Below are 24,336 nucleotides of genomic sequence, written 5' to 3'. Positions count from 1 at the left end.
TACGCACAGACCATTCCATAAGTCTGCATTCCAAAACATCAGTTCTTCCCTTTCAGGCCCTACTGTGCGCCCAAACAGTAGTTTTCCACCACATATGGGGTATCTGCATACTCAGAAGAAATTGCACAACAATTTTTGTGGTCCATTTTCTCCTGTTACCCTTGTGAGAAAAAAAAATGGATTTTTTTGTTATTATTTTCATTTTTTTATTTTCATGGCTCAACATTATACATTTCTGTGAAGCATCTGGGGGTTCAAGATGCTCACACACATCTAAATAAGTTCCTTGAGGGGGTTTAATTTCCAATATGGGGTCACTTGTGGGGTATTTCCATGATTTATGTACATAAGGGGCTCTCGAAACGCAACATGGCGTCTGCCCTCGTTTTTAGGCAATTTTGCATTCAAAAGGTCAAACGGTGCTTCTTCCCTTCCAACCCCTGCAGTGTGCCAAAACAGAAGTTTTCCCCACATTTGGGGTTTTGGCATACTCAGGAGAAATTGCACAACCATTTTTGGTGTCAATTTCTCTTGTTACCCTTGTGGGAAAAAAAAATGGGGCTAAAATAACATTTTTGTGGGAAAAAATAAATTTTGGTTCAGTTCATGTGAAGCACCTGAAGGGTTAATACACTTCTTGAACGTGTTTTTGAGCACCTTGAGGGTACTGTTTTTAGAATGGTGTCACTTTTGACCCCCTCAAAGTCACTTCAAATGGGATCTCTTACCTGCATCTCAAAAACATTTCTAGAATTCGCCCTTTTCTTACTTTCGACTCTGCAAAAACTCTTACTGTTTCACTTATTCATTCTCGTCTGGACTATTGTAACTCTCTACTAATCGGCCTCCCTCTTACCAAACTCTCCCCGCTCCAATCTGTCCTGAATGCTGCTGCCAGGATCATATTCCTCACCAACCGTTACACCGATGCCTCTACCTTGTGCCAGTCATTACACTGGTTACCCATCCACTCAAGAATCCAGTACAAAACTACTACCCTCATCCACAAAGCACTCCATGGCTCAGCACCACCCTACATCTCCTCTCTGGTCTCAGTCTACCACCCTACCCGTGCCCTCCGCTCCGCTGATGACCTCAGGTTAGCATCCTCAATAATCAGAACCTCCCACTCCCGTCTCCAAGACTTTACACGTGCTGCGCCGATTCTTTGGAATGCACTACCTAGGATAATACGATTAATCCCCAATCCCCACAGTTTTAAGCGTGCCCTAAAAACTCATTTGTTCAGACTGGCCTACCGCCTCAATGCATTAACCTAACGATCCCTGTGTGGCCTATATTAAAAAAAAAAAAAAAAAAAAAAAAAATTAATTAACTGGTTCATGCAGCTTTACATGAACACCCAAGCCTTACACTATGGCTGGTCCGAATAACTATAGCAATTGTTACCATCCACCTCTCGTGTCTCCCCTTTTCCTCATAGTTTGTAAGCTTACGAGCAGGGCCCTCACTCCTCTTGGTATCTGTTTTGAACTGTATTTCTGTTATGCTGTAATGTCTATTGTATGTACAAGTCCCCTCTATAATTTGTAAAGCGCTGCGGAATATGTTGGCGCTATATAAATAAAAATTATTATTATTATTATTATTATCTGGTCCCTAAAAAAAAGAAATTGTAAATTTAGTTGGAAAAATGATAAATTGTTGGTCAACTTTTAACGCTTCTATCTTCCTAAGAAAAAAAAGTTTCTATTTTACATCAGAACAATTTCTAAATGTGGGAAATGTTATATCACACAAAATAGTTAATACGCAACTCTCTGGTTTAAGGGCATAAAGGAAAAAGTTTGAAAATTGCTAAATTTTCATCAAATTTCCGATATTTTCACAAATAAATGCAAACAAATATTGAACAAATTTCACCACTATATTGAAGTACAATATGTCTCAGAATCAGTGGGATCCCTTGAAGCGTTCCAGAGTTATGACCTCATAAAGTGACAGTGGTCAGAATTGACAAAATTGGCCTGGTCAGGAAGGTGAAAACAGGCTTTAGGGCAGGGCCGTATTTGCCACCAGGCCCTTGAGGGCACGTGCCTAGGGCGGGATGATGCGGGAGGAGGGAGGGGGTTGGCACCTGAGCAAGTTTTTTTTTTTAAATTAAAGTCCGGGGTCACCTCCCAACACAGACGGCACAATTTAGTAACATCATCATGGCTTCTCTGCCAAGCCTCAGACAGCTTAGGGGAAAGTCACATCCAGCTCCATCACATATCCATCAAAGTGGGACATGCCGTTGACTTCCTATGGCAGCTCCTCAAATCCAGGACATCTGGAACTATTGGGAGGCATGGCTTGTAGATCAATTGGACTGCTGCTATTTTATTTAAACCAGTTGAGGGCACATTGAGAATTCCATAAACTTTTATGTATTTAGACCTGCTCTAGTTGTGCTTAATTTGCAAGACTATAGCAAGATTACCATAAGTATAGACACCCTACACTGCTAATCACTGCTACACAAAGACAAATAGCTTTCCAATAGAGAGCTGCCAGCATGAGATCAAGACAAGGTTTTAACCCCTTCCCGACCCATGACGCCACGTAGGCGTCATGAAAGTCGGTGCCAATCCGACCCATGACGCCTATGTGGCGTTATGGAAAGATCGCGTCCCTGCAGATCCGGTGAAAGGGTTAACTCCAATTTCACCCGATCTGCAGGGACAGGGGGAGTGGCAATTTAGCCCAGGGGGGTGGCTTCACCCCCCCCCCCATGGCTACGATCGCTCTGATTGGCTGTTGAAAGTGAAACTGCCAATCAGAGCGATTTGTAATATTTCACCTAAAAAACTGGTGAAATATTACAATCCAGCCATGGCCGATGCTGCAATATCATCGGCCATGGCTGGAAACACTGATGTTCCCCCCCCCTCACCCCACCAATCGCCACCCCAAGCCACCGATCTGTGGTCCGCTCCCCTCCGTCCTGTGCTCCGCTCCCCCGTCCTCCTGTCCGCTCCCCCCGTGCTCATATGGGTTGTGATTACGGTTATGGCTAGAGTTGAGATTAGGGTTAGGGGTGTGTTGGGGTTAGTGTTGGAGTTAGAATTGAGGGGTTTCCACTGTTTAGGCACATCAGGGGTCTCCAAACGCAACATGGCGCCACCAGTGATTCCAGCCAATCTTACGTTCAAAAAGTCAAATGGTGCTCCCTCCCTTCCGAGCCCCGACATGCGCCAAAACAGTGGTTTACCCCCACATATGGAGTACCAGCATACTCGGGACAAACTAGGCAACAACTATTGGGGTCCAATTTCTCCTGCTACCCTTGTGAAAATAAAAAACTGCTTGCTAAAACATCATTTTTGAGGAAAGAAAAATTATTTTTTTATTTTCACGGCTCTGCGTTATAAACTTCTGTGAAGCACTTGGGGGTTCAAAGTGCTCACCACATATCTAGATAAGTTCCTTTGGGGGTCTAGTTTCCAAAATAGGGTTACTTGTGTTTTTTTTACTGTTTAGGTACATCAGGGGCTCTGCAAATGCAACGTGACGCCCGCAGACCATTCCATCAATGTCTGCATTTCAAAACGTCACTACTTCCCTTCCGAGCCCTGACGTGTGCCCAATCAGTAGTTTACCCCCACATATGGGGTATCAGCGTACTCAGGACAAACTGGCAACAATTATTGGGGTCCAATTTCTCCTGTTCCCTTGTGAAAATAAAAAAATTGCTTGCTAAAACATCATTTTTGAGGAAAGAAATATGATTTTTTTATTTTCACGGCTCTGCGTTGTAAACTTCTGTGAAGCACTTGGGGGTTCAAAGTGCTCAACACATATCTAGATAAGTTCCTTGGGGGGTTTAGATTCCAAAATGGGGTCACATGTGGGGGAGCTCAAATGTTTAGGCACACAAGGGCTCTCCAAACGCGAAATGGTGTCAGCTAACGATTGGAGCTAATTTTTCATTCAAAAAGTCAAATGGCGCTCCTTCCCTTCCAAGCCCGGCCGTGTGCCCAAACAGTCGTTTACCCCCACATGTGAGGTATCACTGTACTCAGGAGAAATTGCCCAATAAATTTTAGGATCCATCTTATCCTGTTGCCCTTGTGGAAATGAACAAATTGAGGCTAAAATAATTTTTTTGTGAAAAAAAAGTACTTTTTCATTTTTACTGATCAATTTGTGAAGCACCTGGGGGTTCAAAGTGCTCACTATGCATCTAGATAAGTTCCTTGGGGAGTCTAGTTTCCAAAATGGGGTCACTTGTGGGGGAGCTCCAATGTTTAGGCACACAGAGGCTCTCCATACGCGACATGGTGTCCGCTAAAGATTGGAGACAATTTTTCATTGAAAAAGTCAAATGGCGCTCCTTCCCTTTCGAGCCCTGTCGTGCGCCCAAACAGTAGTTCCCCCCCACATATGGGGTATCGGCGTACTCAGGACAAATTGTACAATAACTTTTGGGGGCCAGTTTCTCTCTTTACCCTTGGGAAAATAAAAAAATTGTTGCTAAAAGATCATTTGTGTGACAAAAAAGTTAAATGTTCATTTTTTTCCTTCCATGTTGCTTCTGCTGCTGTGAAGCACCTGAAGGGTTAATAAACTTATTGAATGTGGTTTTGAGCACCTTGAGGGGTGCAGTTTTTAGAATGGTGTCACTTTTGGGTATTTTCAGCCATATAGACCTCACAAAGTGACTTCAAATGTGAGGTGGTCCCTAAAAAAAATGGTTTTGTAAATTTCGTTGTAAAAATGAGAAATCACTGGTCAAATTTTAACCCTTATAACTTCCTAGCAAAAAAAAATGTTGTTTCCAAAATTGTGCTGATGTAATGTAGACATGTGGGAAATGTTATTTATTAACTATTTTGTGTCACATAACTCTCTCGTTTAACAGAATAAAAATTAAAAATTTGAAAATTGCGAAATTTTCAAAATTTTAGCCAAATTTCCATTTTTTTCACAAATAAACGCAAAAATTATTGACCTAAATTTACCACTAACATGAAGCCCAATATGTCACAAAAAAACAATCTCAGAACCGTTAGGATCCGTTGAAGCGTTCCTGAGTTATTACCTCATAAAGGGACACTGGTCAGAATTGCAAAAAACGGCCAGGTCATGAAGGTCAAAATAGGCTGGGTCATGAAGAGGTTAAATACAAAAATATTGTATTATATGATGCACTTTACACATTTGTTCTTATATTTGAAAAATAATTAGAGGAGACAAAACACATACATCACACGTTATTGCTGATCATCCAAAGTCCCGGCTATCTTTACCAATAGAGGTTAGGTGTACCAGCATGTAGCAAAGAAATACAATAATTGGCTTTATTAAACAAAACCCTTAGCAAAAAGAAAAACTGTCCTTGCTGCCCACCGCAAACTGTTATATTGTAGGACCACTTTAATTTTCTAATGCAGTTTAAGCAATTGAAGCCGAGTTCTGATTGGTTTCTGTCGCCAGTAATGTCATCCGGAAGCTCTGGCACAGAAGTTGGGTTTATCTAAAGTGGACCTATCGACACCAAAAGTGGACAGCTTTTTTTTTTTTTTTATTTCACGTCCATTACTCTACTGATTATTGTTTTTTTTTTTCTATGAATTGCTTCCAGAGTAATTTTGCAGAGCAGTGTGAAGACCCCCTCACTCCCCCAGAAAATCCCGTGAGCCAGTCCCCCTTGTAAAGATCATAAGTCTTCATTACACACTCAAGTCTTGCGAAGGTGAATTTTTTTTATTCAAGTGCTATAAATGTGTTCAAATATACAGTGATGGTTCTGGGTTGCAACAGAAGGTGACGTTTTGATTTACAGGAATCTTTCTCAATCACTTTAAGGAGCAACAGGAAGGAGGGCGTCTTATATAGTGCTGTATGTTTGTACGTGTTTGTAGCACTTGAATACAATTATTTCACCTTTGCAAGATAGGAATGTGCCGTGAATACGTCTTCTTGCATCCGGGGGATCCACTCCATGGCGCTGGCACCTCGATGATATCTGTCTGTGTACTCAGAATTTGACTGCAGAGCAGGTCCTTAAGTATAGACTTCAAAGGATTATATAAAGGTTCCTTATCTGATAGGCCTGTGTTAAAGGAAAATTGACATAGTTCGGCTTTTGTCTGTGTGCCAACCATGAGTTTTTGACGCTGTGTATTTTCGCTGCTTCGATAAAACAGCATCTTACAGATCCTGCAGAGTGGATGGGATTTAGGCTGTGTGAACACGTTCAGGATTTTTCGTGTTTTTTTTCGCTATAAAAACGCAATAAAAGGGCTTAAAAAATGCATATATTATGCATCCCATCATTTATAATACATTCCGCAATTTTTTTTGCATATGTTGCGTTTTTTTCCGCGAAAAAAACACATCGCGGTAAAAACGCAGCATGTTCATTAATTGTTCGGATTTTTTGCGGATTTCCTCTCATACATATACAGCCCAGCAGAAGCCTCTCATACATATACAGCCAGCACAGCAACAGCCTCTGATATATACAGGTAAACAGCCTGTGATATACACAGCCCAGCAGAAACCCCTCATATATATATACAGCCCAGTAGAAACCCCTCATATATATACAGCCCAGCAGAAGCCCCTCATATATATACAGCCTAGCAGAAGCCTCTCATACATATGCAGCCCAGCAGAAGCCTCTCATACATATAGAGACCAGCAGAAGCCTCTGACATATAGAGCCCAGGAGCAGTCTTTGATATAGATAGCCCAAATTTCTACAATATACATACATATGTACATATTTTAATCTTTAACGCCCTTTCAGGACTTCAAGGGTTGACAGGTTCAGATATACTGCATGAATTGGACTTTAGTGACATCATTAGTGATTTTGCTGCACAAAAATCAATGAAAGTGCCCTGATTGTAAAAAATAAATGATTTTACTTTAATTACTATGTGTAAATGATTTTTGTAAATAAACTTGCGATCGTTTCATTTTGTGTTTTTGCATTACATATTGCAGCACCTTGAAAAATGGGCCTCCCTCCAAAATGGGCCCCGGGCCACCCACCTCCTAAATCCGGCCCTGGTTACACTTTTTTTTTTTTAAATCTGCAACATCAAAAACTCAACATGGGAACATAGCCTTAATTTTCCAAACTGCATTGGAAAAATTAAAGCTAAATTGTGATTGGTTGCCATTGATAACCCATTAGGCTCTAATCAGTGTTTTTCAAATGTTGTTAGGTGCTTTCTAGCAGGTTTTTTCTAAAAAAACAACAACACCAAAGTAGATGCAAAACCCACGAAAAGTATAAAGCAAAGTCTATTTCCTAATCTCTGTTTTGGATCCAGTTCGCACTTAGCAAAAAAAAAAAAAAATATCACAAAAAATAAAAAGCATGTAATTCGTGTTCTCAAGCAGATCTGCAATATTATAATCAAAGTATCGAAGAAAAAAAATAGCAGGGATTTTTGGGTGTCAATTGATAATTTGGTATGGCTGCATTTTGTAATTAATTCATAGCTTGATCAGATAAGCATTGCAATATTGAAGATATATCAGATAGTCCATTTCCCTCTCATTGGAGAAAGTGCTAGAGGGGACTATTACCTTATTGATAAATCATTTATACCTTGGTAATACTAGGGACGTTTTGCTGTAAATGTTTTTTTTTTCTTTTGAATTTCTTGTGCCTCTTATGTAAACTTATAGGAGAACTAATGCATATCATAAAATCACATTTCCAATAAACAAAGTCAAATACTAATGAGAAGTCAGATATCTTACTAGTATGTATATTATGTGGTTGCACATCCAAAACTAGTAATTTGAGTTTGCTAAACAATAAAAATTCTGAATGACTAATATATATGGTCTCTTAATTTGTTTTATATTTATTAATGTATAACAGACAGCTGTTGGCCAAACTATATATCTTCTCCATACACATCAACACTAATCTGACCCAAGAGCTCATGTATTCTGTATGAGAGAACTGCTGCTAGACTTCTCTGGCTTCCGCTTATCTCCTGGGAGATAAAGAAGATCAGCTGTTGGAAATCCAAGATGTCAGATCCTTCTGTCCCTCAACATGATGTGTCCTGGAAATCAGGAGAATTCTCAGCTCTTGGAAATCCAAGATATCAGATCCTTCTGTCCCTCAACAACATGTGTCCTGGAAATCAGGAGAATTCTCAGCTGTTGGAAATCCAAGACCTCAGACCCTTCTCTCACTCAACATGATGTGTCCTGGAAATCAGGAGAATTCTGCATAGTGGTCTCCTGACTCTGTGGCCACAAGATCAGGAGGCCACTATGCAGATCAGACTTTCAGATGATCCCTGAAATATTGGTGGGTTTGGCCGACTTTAGTCTGTGTATGGGGGCTATGATTTTGAAAAATTTGCGGATTTCTGGCTATGGCTTTCATGTCAGAGTAGATAACACTTTACTGCTGTGGTTTGATGTCATCAGTTGTGGTGACATGTATCATAAAGTGTGCAAACGTAGCCTTACAATAATAACAAAATTAAATAAAAAAAATGGAGATTAAAATTTAGATTTAAATATAAACGTAGCACATGGATATAACAAAAGGAATTTGCCATATGGTAATTCCCATTTCAGAGATTTAGGTTTTAGAACCAAGTTCTACTATACAGTTCTACGTACAACACATATGTATAGCAGAGCACAGAGGTTACTTGTGATTTAGTAGAAGTTTACAAAATATTTAATTTGGCAACATAAGATAATAACATGATTTGTAGTTATCACATCCATAAAAAAGATATAACATATAATGTGCGCATGTTGAATTACATGCTCCTTCATCTGGAAATATAAGGGTTCCACCGCTTTACAGTAGATCAGAGTCACAAGGTAGAGAGCTCAGTTGGCTGCCAGGTCTACCATAACGTGTTGGGTGCTCTCCAGCTGTCACATCCATAGGGTTGGTGTAGGATCTGGGACTGGAAGCCACAGAGGTACCTCTCTTACTGTGCTGGTAGTTGTCATTGCCTACACTGTATCCAATCTTACTGGAAGGATAGTCAATGTCCTGGATGCTGTAGACATGGCTGACAGGTTTTTCCTGGTAGGGCGTTTGTTTATTGTTGTAGTACATAGAAGAAGTAGGTTTACCTCGGTTTCTGATGCATTTCTTACAGGGTGGCACAAAGCAGAGCATAAGGGATAACCCACCTATGATCTCTAGGCAACTGCCCAGGTAGCCCAGAACCAGGGCATACCCTGCATAAGTGTTTAGTTGATCCACTGAAGATGGCATGCTGTACATCAGGTAGTTGTACCAAGCAATGGGTATCAGGCTGAGAATTCCTGAGATGAAGATCACAGTTCCACCAAAGGCTGATATTAAGAAGTTTGGTTTATCTTCCCAGCAGCGTACACCCCAGGAGGCCAAAGCGATGCCCAGTACATTGACGGCCAGAGAGGTGATCATTAATCCCCGGGCAACCTGCACCACCTGTTGGCTGAAGTATTGAGTATTGGTAATGCCACATTGCATGTTCTGATTAGTGGTCGTCACCTCGCATATATCCCAAATCCCCTGATTCTGTACCACGTCCGTGGGTCGGTTGATTAAAGAAGTGAGTGTCCGCCAGGCTGGTGCCACAGTAGAAGTGAGATTGAAAACCAGTCCACAGGGGGCCAGCACCATGCCAATGATCATCACTGTGGGGGTCCTCATATTGCAGACTTCTTTATAAATCAAAGTACGTGGTTGATTATCCAAAAAGCGAGTCTGCAGGGCAACTTGCCCAGGGATAATTTGTAATCCACAAGGATTATAATCCACGCTGTCCCTGTGATCTACTGATGGTATCTAGGCACAAAGCAGAAGCAGTCCAGCAGGCATCATGATGATCAGGGGGTCCCATCCAGGGCTCCTCCAGGCTCTGCACAACAATCCTCAAAGTAGTTTCTTTTTCTCAGTTTGTGATCTGCCTGCATCAAGTGTAAAGTTCTCTAATGCAGCGAAACTGGCTTGACAGAAACTACACAGGGCTAGAAGCAGGAAGAAGGGAGGGGCCACTGGGCACAAGAGTCCTGGCTAGGTATTCTGCAGGGAGGGGAAAATAAAGGAGCCTGCACAGATCCACATAGCATTGCACCTGGTGGGATTAGCAATACACATAGCATTGTACCTGGTGGGATTAGCAATACACATAGCATTGTACCTGGTGGGATTAGCAATACACATAGCATTGCACCTGGTGGGATTAGACATACACGTAGCATTGTACCCAGTGGGATTAGCAATACACGTAGCATTGTACCCAGTGGGATTAGCAATACACGTAGCATTGCACCTGGTGGGATTAGCCATACACATAGCCAGGGGTGGATTAAGGGTAGCCAGGGCCCGGGCTGTTCAAACACTGTGGGCCCCCCGGTCATGTGACGGGGGTCATGTTATACCTGAACCAGAATATTCCAGAAAAATGGCCGGGCCCTACTCCACTGTAACCTATTAAATATTTGTTAAAATATGCAATACAATTTAGGTATATTTTGACCAATATCACACACAAGGAACAAATACCACCGAACCATGACCAGACCACATATTACCACCTCTTGGTGACAAAATAGCACATACAAGGGACAAATACCACAACACCATTTCCAGACCACATATTACCACCACATAGTGACTGAATACTACAATACTGATCAGTAATAAAAAAGAAAAACACAATACTATCACCATAAGTGCCAGTATTCAAAGGAGATCTGTACTTAGTATGCAGTGTCTGTGTAGATGTAATACAGAGATCACTGGTGACATTATACACAGGAGCTCTGTATATAATATATAGGTAATACAGTGATCACTGGTGACATTGTACACAGGACCTCTGTATAAAGTATACAGTGTATAGCGTCAGTGTATAGGTAACACTGACTCACCAGTGACGTCTCTAGGTGAAGTCCTTCATCTTTCATCCAGCACAGACCGCCATCATTTCTTCCAGCCAGGACTCGTTTCTGCAGGAAATAACACAGTTATCTCAAGCTCCGCTTGCAGAACACATTACTTAATTTTTCACAACTTCTACATTACACCACATGAAGAAAAAAAGGCGATATAGTGTCACTCTACACAGTAACAGGACCACCCCCCATTTAAAACAGTATACTCAAAAAATAAAATAAATACATCACTGCAGTAATAATATCCCTTAATTAGCCCCTATGGTAATAATATTCCCCATCCTGGCCCCGTTTATCTCATTCCTGGCTCCAGCCATATGTTCTTGCATCCTGCCTTCATGAGTATCCATTCTACCCCATATGATCTCCCCATCCTGCCCCATCTGTCTTCATCGTATCCATCCTGCCCCATGATCCAATCCTGCCCCATGTCTTTCATTCTTCCCCGTGTCTCCAATCATGCCCCATATCTACAGTCTGCCCATGCCTCCAGTCCTGCCCCCAGTGTGTCCAGCAATCTGCCCCAGTGTGTCCAGCATATTACCCCCAGTGTGTCCAGCAATCTGCCCCAGTATGTCCACCATATTGCCCCAGTGTCCAGCAATCTGCCCCAGTGTGTCCAGCATTGCCCCCAGTGTGTCCAGCAATCTGCCCCAGTGTCTGACTCCAGCATATTGCCCCCAGTGTGTCCAGCAATCTTCCCCAGTGTGTCCAGCATTGCCCCCAGACAGTGTGTCCAGCAATCTGCCCCAGTATGTCCAATTTTCTAGCATTGCCCACAGTGTGTCCAGCAATCTGCCCCAGTGTCCAGCATTGCTCGTGTCTCCAGCATTGCCCCAGTGTCTCCAGCATTGCCCCAGTGTCTCCAGCATTGCCCCCAGACAGTGTGTTAAACAATCTGCCCCAGTATCTCCAATTGTCCAGCATTGCCCACAGTGTGTCCAGCAATCTGCCCCAGTGTCCAGCATTGCCCCAGTGTCTCCAGCATTGCCCCAGTGTCTCCAGCATTGCCCCCAGTGTGTCCAGCATATTACCACCAGTGTGTCCAGCATATTACCACCAGTGTGTCCAGCAATCTGCCCCAGTATGTCCAGCATTGCCCCCAGTGTGCCCAGCATATTACCACCAGTGTGTCCAGCAATCTGCCCCAGTATGTCCAGCATTGCCCCCAGTGTCTCCTGTCCAGCAATATGCCCCAGTATGTCTAATTGTCCAGCATTGCCAACAATGTGTCCAGCAATCTGCCCCAGTGTGTCCAGAATTGCCTCAGTGTCTGAACTTCAACTGCATGAATTGTTTTGTTTAAAATTCATTGTGGTAATGTCTATAACCAAAATTAGAAAAATGTTATCTCTGTCCAAATATATATGGACCTAACTGTATTTAAAAAAAGAAGGGTTATTCCAGGTACCAAGTCAATTTAGAACATATATTGAAAAAAGTAACAAGAAAAACTGCACTCATGATCCTTCTTTCAAGCTGTGGTTTTAATCCAGGAAAATGTTTACATTGATATTTGCGGAGGTGCAGGTGTCAGGGGAGATTTTCATGAGTAGTGAGACCTTTTTTCGATATTATCTATACACATAGCATTGCATTTGATGGGATTAACTGCTCAGGTCACATCCCATCAGGGACCAGCCATGGATTGCTGCTCTGCCATTTACAAGCAAATGTCCTAATTAAATAAGAACAGTGAGGTGTAAAATCTGTCACAACAAGAGCTGGAGGGGATGTCTCCTTACATGCAACAGATAAAGAGCAAATAATCTACCTTTTAATATGCAAGTTTGAATCATAAATAGGATATAAATCTTTCTTTTAATTCTGTTTCTGAGTAGTAAATGATTTACAAAGGGGTAATTCAACAGTAAAAACGTCAAACAAGCAGCAATAAATGTAACATTTTTCTGATACGTGTCCTATCCATGTTTTTCACAGGCAGGAAATGTTCCCATTAAGGGTATGTGTCCACTTTCAGGATTGCATCAGGATTTGGTCAGGATTTTATGCAGGTAAAATCCTGACCAAATCTGCACCTGAGGTCACTGGCAGGTAACCTGCGCTGTCCTTGCGTTGTTTCTGCAATGTAAGGACATGCTGCGTTCTTAGAAGACGCGCCACATGTGCGTTTTCACGGGTCTGCCACCTGCGTCTTTTAATGCATAGTGGAGACGGGATTTCATGAAATCCCCTCCACTATGCTTTAACATCTGGACGCTGCGTTTTTGACGCTGAGGCTCAACGCAGCGTCAAAAACGCAGCGTTTCCTGAACTTGGAAACATACCCTAATAATACTCTTAGGAGGTGTTCACATGTCTGTGATTTTATCCGGACAGTGAGGGTGGGGAAAAAATAGTCACTGAAACCGATACATTTTTGATTCGTGTCACGAGTCAAATCCCCCACCCAAATTTATGGGTCCATGAAAAATCACCGCACCCGTTATGTTCCATGCACATCACTGATGAAACGGAGTCACTGACCAAGGGCTCATTCAGACGGATGATTTTAGCATACCAGTGCCATCTGACACTGAAGAAAGTTGAACTTGCGTTGGAGAAAAATTACTGCCATCTGAATGGGGTTGCTTTATTTACACTGCAAGATAATTGTGAACGAGAGTAGTTGAAAACTCTTGTTTTATGATTATTTTTCCATGTAAACAGGCTGCTGATCCCCAGATGAATGAGCAAAATTGTGGTTCATTGGGCAAAATTATTTTACACCGCATAAATGATCATCGGCAGTGCATCAACTTGTGTAAACAGGATTTTCACTGCCGAGAACTGTAGCAGCCCATATATACTGAGCGATCCAGTATAGATTACTCAGTCCTCACCACATGCATTGGTCTACCTGTTTTAATAGTCTTTCAAAAACGAATGCGCTCACTGGGAAAAACAAGATAATCTTGTTAGGATACTTTTTCACAAAGGTTTTCAAACACTCGCTGATTGGTAAAAGTTTGCCATTGGTGGTCTGTCTGACAGGGCTGTGTAGTCCGTGAGCCAAACCACCGACTCTTCAATTTCCCTGACTTCCGACTCCAACCCCACCGCACTGGTCACTACTGAGCCTGTACATATGTAAGAGGGTGGTGCTGTTATGGACAGTAAGGAACACGCTGTCACTTTAAGAGGCTGCACCCCCTTGTCTGGCGTTATGGAATGTTCTGCTTCTCCCCTGCAATAATCGTTGTAATGAGCTAGTCTGTGCAGAGTGCAGGTGTGGAGCTGGAGCAGCGTGTGTGAGCTGAGGCTGCTGCAGAGAGGGCTTTTTGTGCTGATAGCTGAAAGAGAGAAGAACTGTGTCCTGATATAGCTGCAAGAGAGCCACGAAGATACAGAGAAAGGGGATTTACAGTTTCCAGGAGCATCCCTAGGATCCAGAAGCAAGGAGAAGACCACGCTTCACAGAGCTGACAGAAAGCCGTGCGCACCACCGTATTAGACTGCTGGGGCCCCCCCCCTGGGACTGGACCTGATTCTCTAACATCACCGTTAGTCTGTTCCTGTTTGGTGCACCTGTTAGGGCCTAGTATAGGCTTCAATAGTCAGTACACGGGAGCCGTGTGGCCTGCTTAGTAAAGGCCAGGGAGGTTATACGTAGAGTAGCATCATCACTTGTTTATTGTTACATTTGCTTGTTAGACATATTTTGAGTCTGCAATAGTTGGAGCACCGTGCTATTTTACGGAAAAGATAAAGTTTATTTCTCTTGTAAATTGTCTGTTGCCATTGTATACCCCTGTTTGCATCTTCCTCATTCCCTTCCTTGCCTTCCAATAAATCTACCCTTTGATGTTTGCACCTCATCTTGTGTACAGTAGTCTTCCTGCACCGTGGTGGTCCCCCGGTCATCGCTTCAAGTGGCGCTGAGAGCAGGGTACTGTCACCAAGATGGAGGCAGCAGACAGCAATGGCGAGAATGCTAATGTTAATGGAGATGCTGTAGGCATTGGTAGAACCCCTGCAAGGACACTCCCTATGAGCACCATATTTAGTGTGCTAACAAAGTTTGACGGCAAGAATATGCCACTGTCCGACTGGGTGTCCCGGCTGCAAAGTACCCTGAAGATTTATAACATCAGCCCAGACCTTGAAGTGGACATTGCGTTAACTGCCCTAGAGGGAGAAGCCCGTAGAAACGGCTGCCTACAACCTGAACTCACCCGCAGTACCCTAAAGGAGCTAGTGAAGTTCCTGGAAGAGATCTATGGCAAGACTGCTAGCGCCGGACACCTTCGCGCCAAATTTTTCTCTAGGCTGCAGCGGGAAGAAGAAGGAATTTCTCAGTATGCAACAGCACTGCAAGAAGTGTTAGCAGAGGTGCAGAGAAAGGAGGTGGATGGATTTGGCAGCATGGGCTCTAAAGACCGGATACTCCGGGAGCAATTAATTCTGGGACTGCACAACACATCCTTGAGGCGAGCACGGTCAGAACGGGTCCGGGCAGATCCGGCTCTTACGTTTCGTCAAATCCTGGCGGAAACAGTGGCCCGAAGTAAAGAAGAGAGCTATGCGTCTGGGGTGATGCGTGTCCAGGGCACCAATACCAGAGGGGACCCAAACCATCAGGAGGTGCTGGTCGAGGTGGTGCAAGACTTGCAGCGGTCCCTTGTCAATGTGCAAGAGAAACTGACCCAGATGGAGTGAAGAGTGGGGGAACTACAACAGTCTGAGCCACCGTACTCATGCAACCATACTTCAGCCCGACCGATAAGGGATCAGTTTGAGCAAGCCCCCTCCCATCAGGCATTGGAGGCACGAGGACAGGCTCGAGGTACCCCCCAGCGAGGAGGAGGCATCCAATGCTGGGAATGTGGAGGACAGGGGCACCTTGCCAGAGACTGTCGGAACTATACTCAAGACCAGCGGAAGCCGCCGTTAAACTACCAACCCCCGCAGTAGTGCGGCACTCTGCGGGGGAGGTGAGGAGAGAGGCTGTTCCATATCATAACGAACACTTGATTGCTGGGAGCCCCATCCTACGTGCTGAATTTGAAGCAGTTCTAGTGGATTGCCTGATAGATACTGGGTCACAAGTGACAACGATGCCAGAAGCGTATTTCAAGCAGCATTTCCAGGACCTGGCCAAGCCAGAAAAAGAGACATTGATCCGGTTGTTTGCTGCCAACCAACAACAGATCCCAGTCACAGGGGTCGTGTGGATGAATATTCGAATCTGTGGGCAAGAACATGGGAGAAAAGGGATCCTGCTAGTCCCTGAGCCTATTAAGTAAGATGTGCCTGTAGTACTGGGAATGAACATCCTACGTGAACTCGATCAGATTATGTTTACCAAACCGGGACCTGGATATTGGAAGAAGGCTACTACACATAAGCCTACTTAAGAAACCCTTCAACGACTGATCCACATCTGTGGGATGCAGAAGAGTGTGCCATCTTATCAGATGGTAGGGGTCATCAGGGCTCCTGGTAAAGAACCTGTAATCCTACCTCCCGAGCGAGAAACTATAGTATACCTTCCAGTGGGGACTCACCGCAACCTTGATGGGTTGGAAGTGGTTGTTCAGCCTGTGGTAGGCGGAGGAGTGGACCAAGAAGTCATGATAGCTCGTACGATAGCTGTGGTCCAGCGAGGACATGTCCCCATAAGAGCTTTGAATGAGGGCCCCGGGGAGGTCACCTTGCCACGAGGGACAGATCTGGCCCTGGTCTACCTACATAAGCGTGAAATGGTGAGTCAGAAGGAGATGTCTTTATCACCGAAAGAAGGTGTGGGGTGGACCCTAGCAGTTGCTGCGGGGGACGAAGAGACACCATCCCCGGAGTGGAGTGGACGGGTCATCCTTGATCAAATGGAAGTGGATGTGAAGGCCCTGGGCCCTGAGCATGTGCAAGCAATAGAAACTATGCTGTGGGAAAATCAGGCCACATTCGCCCGTCACGCCGAAGATTTTGGCTGTACTGAAGCCATCATACATGAGATACCGACTGGGGAAGCTCGTCCAATTCGAGAACGATACCGGCAGATCCCGCCCAAGATGTATCAAGAGGTGAAAACATTACTGAGACAGATGCTGTATTCAGGAGTGGTGTGGAGTAGTCAGAGTCCTTGGGCAACCCCGGTGGTGCTCATCAAAAAAAAGGATGGGACCATCCGGTTCTGTGTAGATTACAGGAAACTCAATGCCTGCACTGTTCGAGACTCGTATCCGTTGCCCCGCATCGAGGAATCCTTGACAGCATTGGGAAAAGCCAAGTACTTCTCCACCCTGGACCTAGCAAGCGGATACTGGCAAGTAGCCGTGGCAGAGAAAGACAAAGAAAACCACCTTCATCCTCCCTATGGGGCGGTTCGAGTTTAACCGGATGCCCTTCGGGCTCTCCAATGCTCTAGGCACATTTCAATGGCTGATGGAAAAGTGTTTGGGAGACTTAAATTTTGAGGCTACCCTGATCTATCTGGATGACATCATTGTGTTTTCGGCCTCATTCGAAGAACACCTTGCCCGGCTTGGACAGGTACTCGGAAGACTGCGGGCTCATAACCTGAAGGTGAAGCCAAAGAAGTGCCACCTCATCAAGAGAGAGATTGAGTACCTGGGCCACATAGTGTCACAGGATGGAGTTCTACCCTCGCCAGAAAAAGTGGCTGCTATCCAGAAGTGGCCAGTCCCTCGAACAGTGAGAGAACTCCAGGCATTCCTGGGACTCGCTGGGTACTATCGCTGGTTTGTTAAAGACTTCGCAAAGGTGGCGGGTCCTCTCAATGAGTTGCTGAGGGGGACCGCTGGAGTGCCGAAGACCCAGCGCATCCCCTGTGCACAGGGACAAGACAAGGCCTTCCAGGCTATAAAGAATGCCCTTACTTCAGCCCCGATTTTGGCCTACACAGACTTCGATCAACCGTTCCTGTTATACACAGATGGTAGCCTTCATGGACTCGGTGCAGTACTTTCTCAGATACAGGATGGACATGAGAGAGTCATCGGGTATGCCAGCAGGTCCCTGCGAGACAGCGAAAGAAACCCTCACAATTACAGCTCCTTCCAGTTAGAGCTCCTGGCCCTGGTGTGGGCCATGACAGAAAAGTTTGCAGGCTTCCTGACAGGTACCAAGATTCAAGTTCGAACAGACAATAATCCCCTGGCCCACCTTGAGAATGCTAAATTAGGGCCCTTAGAACAATGGTGGGTGGCTTGCCTAGCCAAGTTCGACTTTACCATCCGTTATCGTTCTGCTACCGAAAACGCAAATGCTGATGGGCTGTCAAGAGTGACTGTGGAGACTCCAGTGGGGGATCTTGATGAGCAACTCGAAGAGGAGGAAACCCCAGACTTTCGCAAGCTTAAGCCCCCAATGGTTGCAGCCCAGTCAAGAAGGGAGGCCTGCACATTACCCCGCTCCCTGGGGAGAACCAATGAGGAATGGGGACACGTTCAGGATGAAGACGAAGGGCTGAGACAGATGAAATGGTGGGTAACTCAAAAGCGGAAGCCTGGCAAACAAGAGCGAGATGATCTGGACTCTGAAATGAGGAGTGTGGTACATCAGTGGGATAGACTGGAGGTGCGAGAGTCAGTGCTATATCGTAAGAGGCAACAGCCAAAAGATATGGAAGTAAGGTGGCAAGTTGTCATCCCAGGAAGAATGGCTCAAGAAGAAGCTAAAGAAGCCCACGAATTTGGAGTGCACTTTGGCCCCACGAAGACCTACCAATGGTTAAAACGGTATGTGTATTGCCCCCGGTTGGAGTTTGTGGTGGAAGAGGTTTGCCGGCAATGTTGAGTATGTGACCTCATTAAGAGTAACGAACAGAGGGCACTCATCCAGGCCATACAAACTAACGAACCGCTAGAAGTCTTGATGATCGACTACCTCCTCGTGGGACACTCGGCCCGGGGGCTGCAATACTGTTTGGTGATGACTAGTGTTGAGCGATACCGTCCGATACTTGAAAGTATCGGTATCGGATAGTATCGGCCGATACCCGAAAAATATCGGATATCGCCGATACCGATATCCGATACCAATACAAGTCAATGGGACATCAAGTATCGGAATGTATCCTCATGGATCCCAGGGTCTGAAGGAGAGGAAACTCTCCTTCAGGCCCTGGGATCCATATTAAAGTGTAAAATAAAGAATTAAAATAAAAAATATTGTTATATTCACCTCTCCGGCGGCCCCTGGACATCAGCGGGAGGATCCGGCGTCCGGCACGGCTTCTTTCTTCAAAATGCGCGCCTTCAGGACCTGTGGAATGACGTCCCGGCTTCTGATTGGTCGCGTGCCGCCCATGTGACCGCCACGCGACCAATCAGAAGCCGCGACGTCATTCCTCAGGTCCTAAAAGGCGCTTATTCTAGGACTTTAGCTGAGGAATGACGTCGCGGCTTCTGATTGGTCGCGTGGCGGTCACATGGGCGGCACGCGACCAATCAGAAGCCGGGACGTCATACCACAGGTCCTGAAGGCGCGCATTTTGAAGAAAGAAGCCGTGCCGGACGCCGGATCCTCCCGCTGATGTCCAGGGGCCGCCGGAGAGGTGAATATAACAATATTTTTTATTTTAATTCGTTTAGTTTACACTTCCGATACCGATACCCGATATCACAAAAATATCGGATCTCGGTATCGGAATTCCGATACCGCAAGTATCGGCCGATACCCGATACTTGCGGTATCGGAATGCTCAACACTAGTGATGACTGATGATTTCTTTAAGTTCGCAGTAGTCACTCCGACTAGAGATCGCAAAATCGGCGGTGCACCTGTCAAGACTTCATCCGGGTGTATGGGTGCTCAAAGCGCATCCATTCCGACCAAGGCGCATGTTTCCAAGGCAAGGTGATGGAAGAATTGTATCGTATGTATGGCATCGAGCGGTCCCGGACCACCCCTTACCACCCTCAAGGCAACAGAGCTTGTGAACGCTTCAACCGAACCTTACTTCAAACGCTGAGAACGTTGGAGGAGGATAAGAAGGCGTGTTGGCCAGACTATCTGCCGGAATTGGTCTGGACCTACAACAATCGAGTTCACTCCACCACGGGCTATACCCCCTATCTACTGTTGTTTGGAAGAGCTGGACGAGAGAACATTAAGCTGAATTTGGAACAGCCAGAGGAGCTGATGGAGCGAACTGTCACCTCATGGGTGAAAGAGCATCGGCAACGATTGCAAACGATACGGTGGTTGGCGGGTCAGCAGCTGCAAGAAAAAGAACATACGGGCCGCAAACCGACTCAAGAGTTACCGCTCCAACCTGGAGACCGAGTATTAGTCAGAGAGAAATGCCCCAAGGGAAAACTAAGTGAGAGATGGGACGTACAGCCATACAAAGTTATCGAGCGAGTGTATGCTAATGGCCCTGTCTACAAGGTACAGATTGAGACTGGGGTATCCACCCCTAGAGTACTTCAAAGAAATATGCTGCGGCCTTACCGGTCTGAGGTCTGTTCTACGCCATTGTCGCCTGAAGGCACTACTCCACTTCCTGAATCTGTCATGCCTGATGGTGAAATTGATGATGAGTGGTGGACCGTCCCTGACACAGTAGGGGGTCCTCAGCCACACAGAGACAGTAATCCCATGGATGTACCAGTACTGCCACGTGAGGATGAGACCAGACAAGAGCCCACGATGACTCCTGCAGCAAGTGTTCCTCTGGAAGATAGTGAAGCCTTGCCTGACAGCCAAGAGCTTCGGAGATCCCAGAGGTCTAATGCAGGGGTTCCACCAGTCTGATATGTAGAACAGTGTGCTCTGTCTGTTTTTACACCTTTGTTGCCTCCTCTATAGGTGCTGTTTCCGCATTGCACGTTCCTCCATTACACTTTGACCCTGATGCTGTGATGGCCGAGGACGACCATCATTAAGAAGGGAGGCATGTAAGAGGGTGGTGCTGGTATGGATAGTAAGGAGCACGCTGTCACTTTAAGAGGCTGCACCCCCTTGTCTGGCGTGATGGAATGTTTTGCTTCTCCCCTGCAATAATCGTTGTAATGAGCTAGTCTGTGCAGACTCTACGGAGTCAACGGGATTCCAAGTAGTAAATGATGAACTTGGGTTTTTGGCAAAAAATTGCAGGGCATACAAGTTTGTTTGCTCCACCATGAGACTGACAATTGACTCAGAGAAAAAGACTTTGAAAAAGTCTATTTCCCTGAGATCGGCAGTCTCGAATTGGATTCCTGATTGGGGAATGAAATCAGGAATCCATGGAGCAAAATTTTCAGGGATGGGGGTCCAGGTGGGGGCACTTGTGCTAGGTTGGGCATGACTAGCACTAGATTGGGGGTTACTTACACTTGGCTCAGGCTCTTCTCCCCTGGGCTCCGGCTCTCCTCCCCTGGGCTCTGGACGATTTCTCGTCCTGCGACATCTTGGGGGTGGCGAGTCCGTGTCACTGGAGGAGGAAAAGTGGGAGGAATACAGAAAAGTGGGGTCCTCTCCCTCACTATCAGCTTCGGAGGCAAGAAAGGAATATACCTCCTCAGCTGAGTACAGACTTTGTGACTGGGATGACTGGGATGAGCGTGACATTGTGTGTGTGGTGTATGTAAAAAAACTAAACTTTATTATAGTGTGTGTGTGTGTTTGTGTATGTGCGAGTGTTTGGTGAAACTTTCAACTGCAGGAGGGGGCTGTCAGGCGCGGGGGGGGCTGTCTGGCGTGAGGGGGCTGTCAGGCACGAGGGGGCTGAGGCAATGCAGCAGCAGCAGATGGAATCGGCGTCAGCAGCAGGGGGGTCATCAGGGGGGCAGGGGGTGATCACCGGGGGACAGGAGAGGGCTGTCAGGCGCGGGGGGAAGAGGCGATGCAGCAGCAGATGGAATCGGCGGCAGCAGGGGGTGATCAGGGGGACGGGGGTGATCAGGAGGTCAGGGGGTGATCGGGGGGCATGGGGTGATCAGGGGGCAGTGGGTGATCAGGGGGGCAGGGGTGATCAGGGGGGCAGTGGGTGATCAGGGGGGCAGGGGGTGATCACCGGGGGACAGGAGAGGGCTGTCAGGCATGGGGGGGCAGAGGCGATGCAGCAGCAGATGGAATCGGCATCAGCAGCAGGGGGGTGATCAGGGGGGCTGGGGGTGATCAGTGGGGCAGGAGGGGGCTGTCAGGCGCAGGGGGGGCAGAGGCAATGCAGCAGCAAATGGACTCGGCAGCAGCAGCAGGGGGTGATCAGGGGGACGGGGGGTAATCAGGGGGGCAGGGGGTGATCGGGGGCAGGCAGTGATCAGGAGGGCAGTGGGTGATCTGGGGGCAGGGGAAATCACCAGGGGACAGGAGGGGGCGATGCAGCAGCAGCAGCAGATGGAATCGGCGTCAGAGCAGGGGGTGATCAGGGGGGCAGGGGGTGATCACCGAGGGGCAGGAGGAGGCTTTCAGGCGCGGGGGGGCTGAGGCAATGCAGCAGGAGCAGATAAAATCTGCGGCAGCAGCAGGGGGGTGATCAGGGGGGCGGGGGATGAAAAGGGGGGCAGGGGGTGCTCAGGGGGGCAGGGGGTGCTCAGGGGGTGATCAAGTGGACAGGGGTGATCACCAGGGGGCAGGCGGGAGCTGGGGGAGCTGAGGTGATGCAGCTGATGGAGCTGGCAGCAGCAGCAGGGGGGTGAAAAGGGGGGCAGGGAGTAAGATTGGGGGAGGGTGATCAGGGGGGCAGAGCGTGGAGGTGGACGGTAGAGAGGGGAGTACCTTACGGCGGCAGCAGCAGGAACACAGGCGGCGGCAGGAGCAGCGGCAGAGGTGGAGCAGCAGCTGTGTCGGCAGCAGCGGCGATTGGTGGCAGGTATGACAGGAGGGACCTCGTTCTCCAGCTTCCAGCAACGGGATGAGTCTGGAGAACGAGGGCAGACATGTTTTACTCCGCCCCTCCAGATCTGATTGGAGAGCTAGCGTCACATGGACGCTAGCTCCAATCAGAGCTGGAGGGGGAGACAAAAAGGTCACCCGAAGTGATCGTAGACCCGTGGGGGCAAAGCCACCCCCCCGGGGTGAAGTACAGGCCCCCCTGCACCTGCGGGTCTGGTGACATTTCAATGACCCCGGTCACCCGACCCGCAGGGAAGCGTTCCCACCATGACGCCACATAGGCGTCACAGGTCGGATTGGCTCAGATTTTCATGACGCCTATGTGGTAAACATAGGTCGGGAAGGGGTTAAAGTAATGATGGCCACTCATTTTTCTTTACCTAGCTGCTTTTTTCTTGCCATAATACAAATTCTAACAGTCTATTCAGTAGGACAATCAGCTGTGTATTCACCAGATTTCTGCTCAACACAACTGATGGTCCTAACCCCATTTATAAGGCAAGAAATCCCACTTATTAAACCTGACAGGGTACACCTGTGAAGTGAAAACCATTCCCGGTGACTACCTCTTGAAGCTCATCAAGAGAATGCCAAGAGTGCGCCAAGCAGTCATCAAGGCAAAAGGTGGCTACTTTGAAGAACCTAGAATATAAGACATATTTTCAGTTGTTTCACACTTTTTTGTTAAGTATATAACTCCACATGTGTTAATTCATAGTTTTGATGCCTTCAGTGTGAATTTACAATTTTCATAGTCATGAAAATACAGAAAAATCTTTAAATGAGAAGGTGTGTCCAAACTTTTGGTCTGTACTGTATAAATATATATACCAGGATGGAGATAGGGGAGTCCGTTCCAAATCTTGCAGCGGGACCCGTAGGACTCTAGTTACGCCACTGCTTATGTTACAGGTATGGTTGTTTCTGCAGCTGACAATCGAGTCCTAAGCTTCATTTTCCAACAAAACATAGCTCCACCATATTGCCATTTAGAGGTGCATCACTATCGCAATGAGAAACTTCCAAACTGGTGGATTGGGCTCTGTACTAGTATTGACTTGGCATTCTTAAGATGGCCTCTCAGGTCTCCCGATCTGACAGTGTGTGATTTCTTCCTTTAGGGGTATGTCAAAGACATTGTTTACGTGCCACCTTTGCCAGCAGCACTAGAAGAGCTCCGGGACCGCATTACCTCTGCTCTAATGACCATCGACGGGGACATGCTGCAGCGTCTTTGGGTCGAACAAGATTACTTCATAGATGTGTCCTGTTTGACAAAAGGGGCACACATATAACATTTGTAAGCATTATGTGCTAAAGATGGAGAGTTTATGTTCGTTATCATGTGCCAGTCACTATGGTGCATGTAATACATTTTGAAATATACATTACAGACCAAAGGTTTGGACACACCTTCTCATTTAAAGATTTTTCTGCATTTTCATGACTATGAAAATTGTACATTCCCACTGAAGGCATCAAAACTATGAATTAACACATGTGGAATTATATGCTTAAAGGGAACCTGTCACCCCGTTTTTTGAGATTGAGCTATAAATACTGTTAAATAGGGCCTGCGCTGTGTGTTCCTATAGTGTATGTAGTGTACCCCGATTCCCCATGTATGCTGAGAAATAACTTACCAAAGTCGCCGTT

General features: G+C 46.1%; 1 protein-coding gene across 1 annotated transcript; it reads right to left on the bottom strand.

Moving 5' to 3' along the window:
- Window positions 1-8,481: 8,481 nt before the first annotated feature.
- CLDN23 (claudin 23) lies at window positions 8,482-9,953 on the bottom strand. Its single transcript, XM_069741903.1, has one exon. The coding sequence runs from the start codon at window positions 9,647-9,649 to the stop codon at window positions 8,798-8,800; it is 852 nt and encodes a 283-aa protein (XP_069598004.1). The 5' UTR covers window positions 9,650-9,953; the 3' UTR covers window positions 8,482-8,797.
- Window positions 9,954-24,336: the final 14,383 nt, after the last annotated feature.

This window comes from Ranitomeya imitator, chromosome 1 (assembly GCF_032444005.1).
Source record: "Ranitomeya imitator isolate aRanImi1 chromosome 1, aRanImi1.pri, whole genome shotgun sequence".
Classification (NCBI taxonomy): Eukaryota; Metazoa; Chordata; class Amphibia; order Anura; family Dendrobatidae; genus Ranitomeya; species Ranitomeya imitator.
This window is presented reverse-complemented; position numbering and strand designations above follow the sequence as displayed.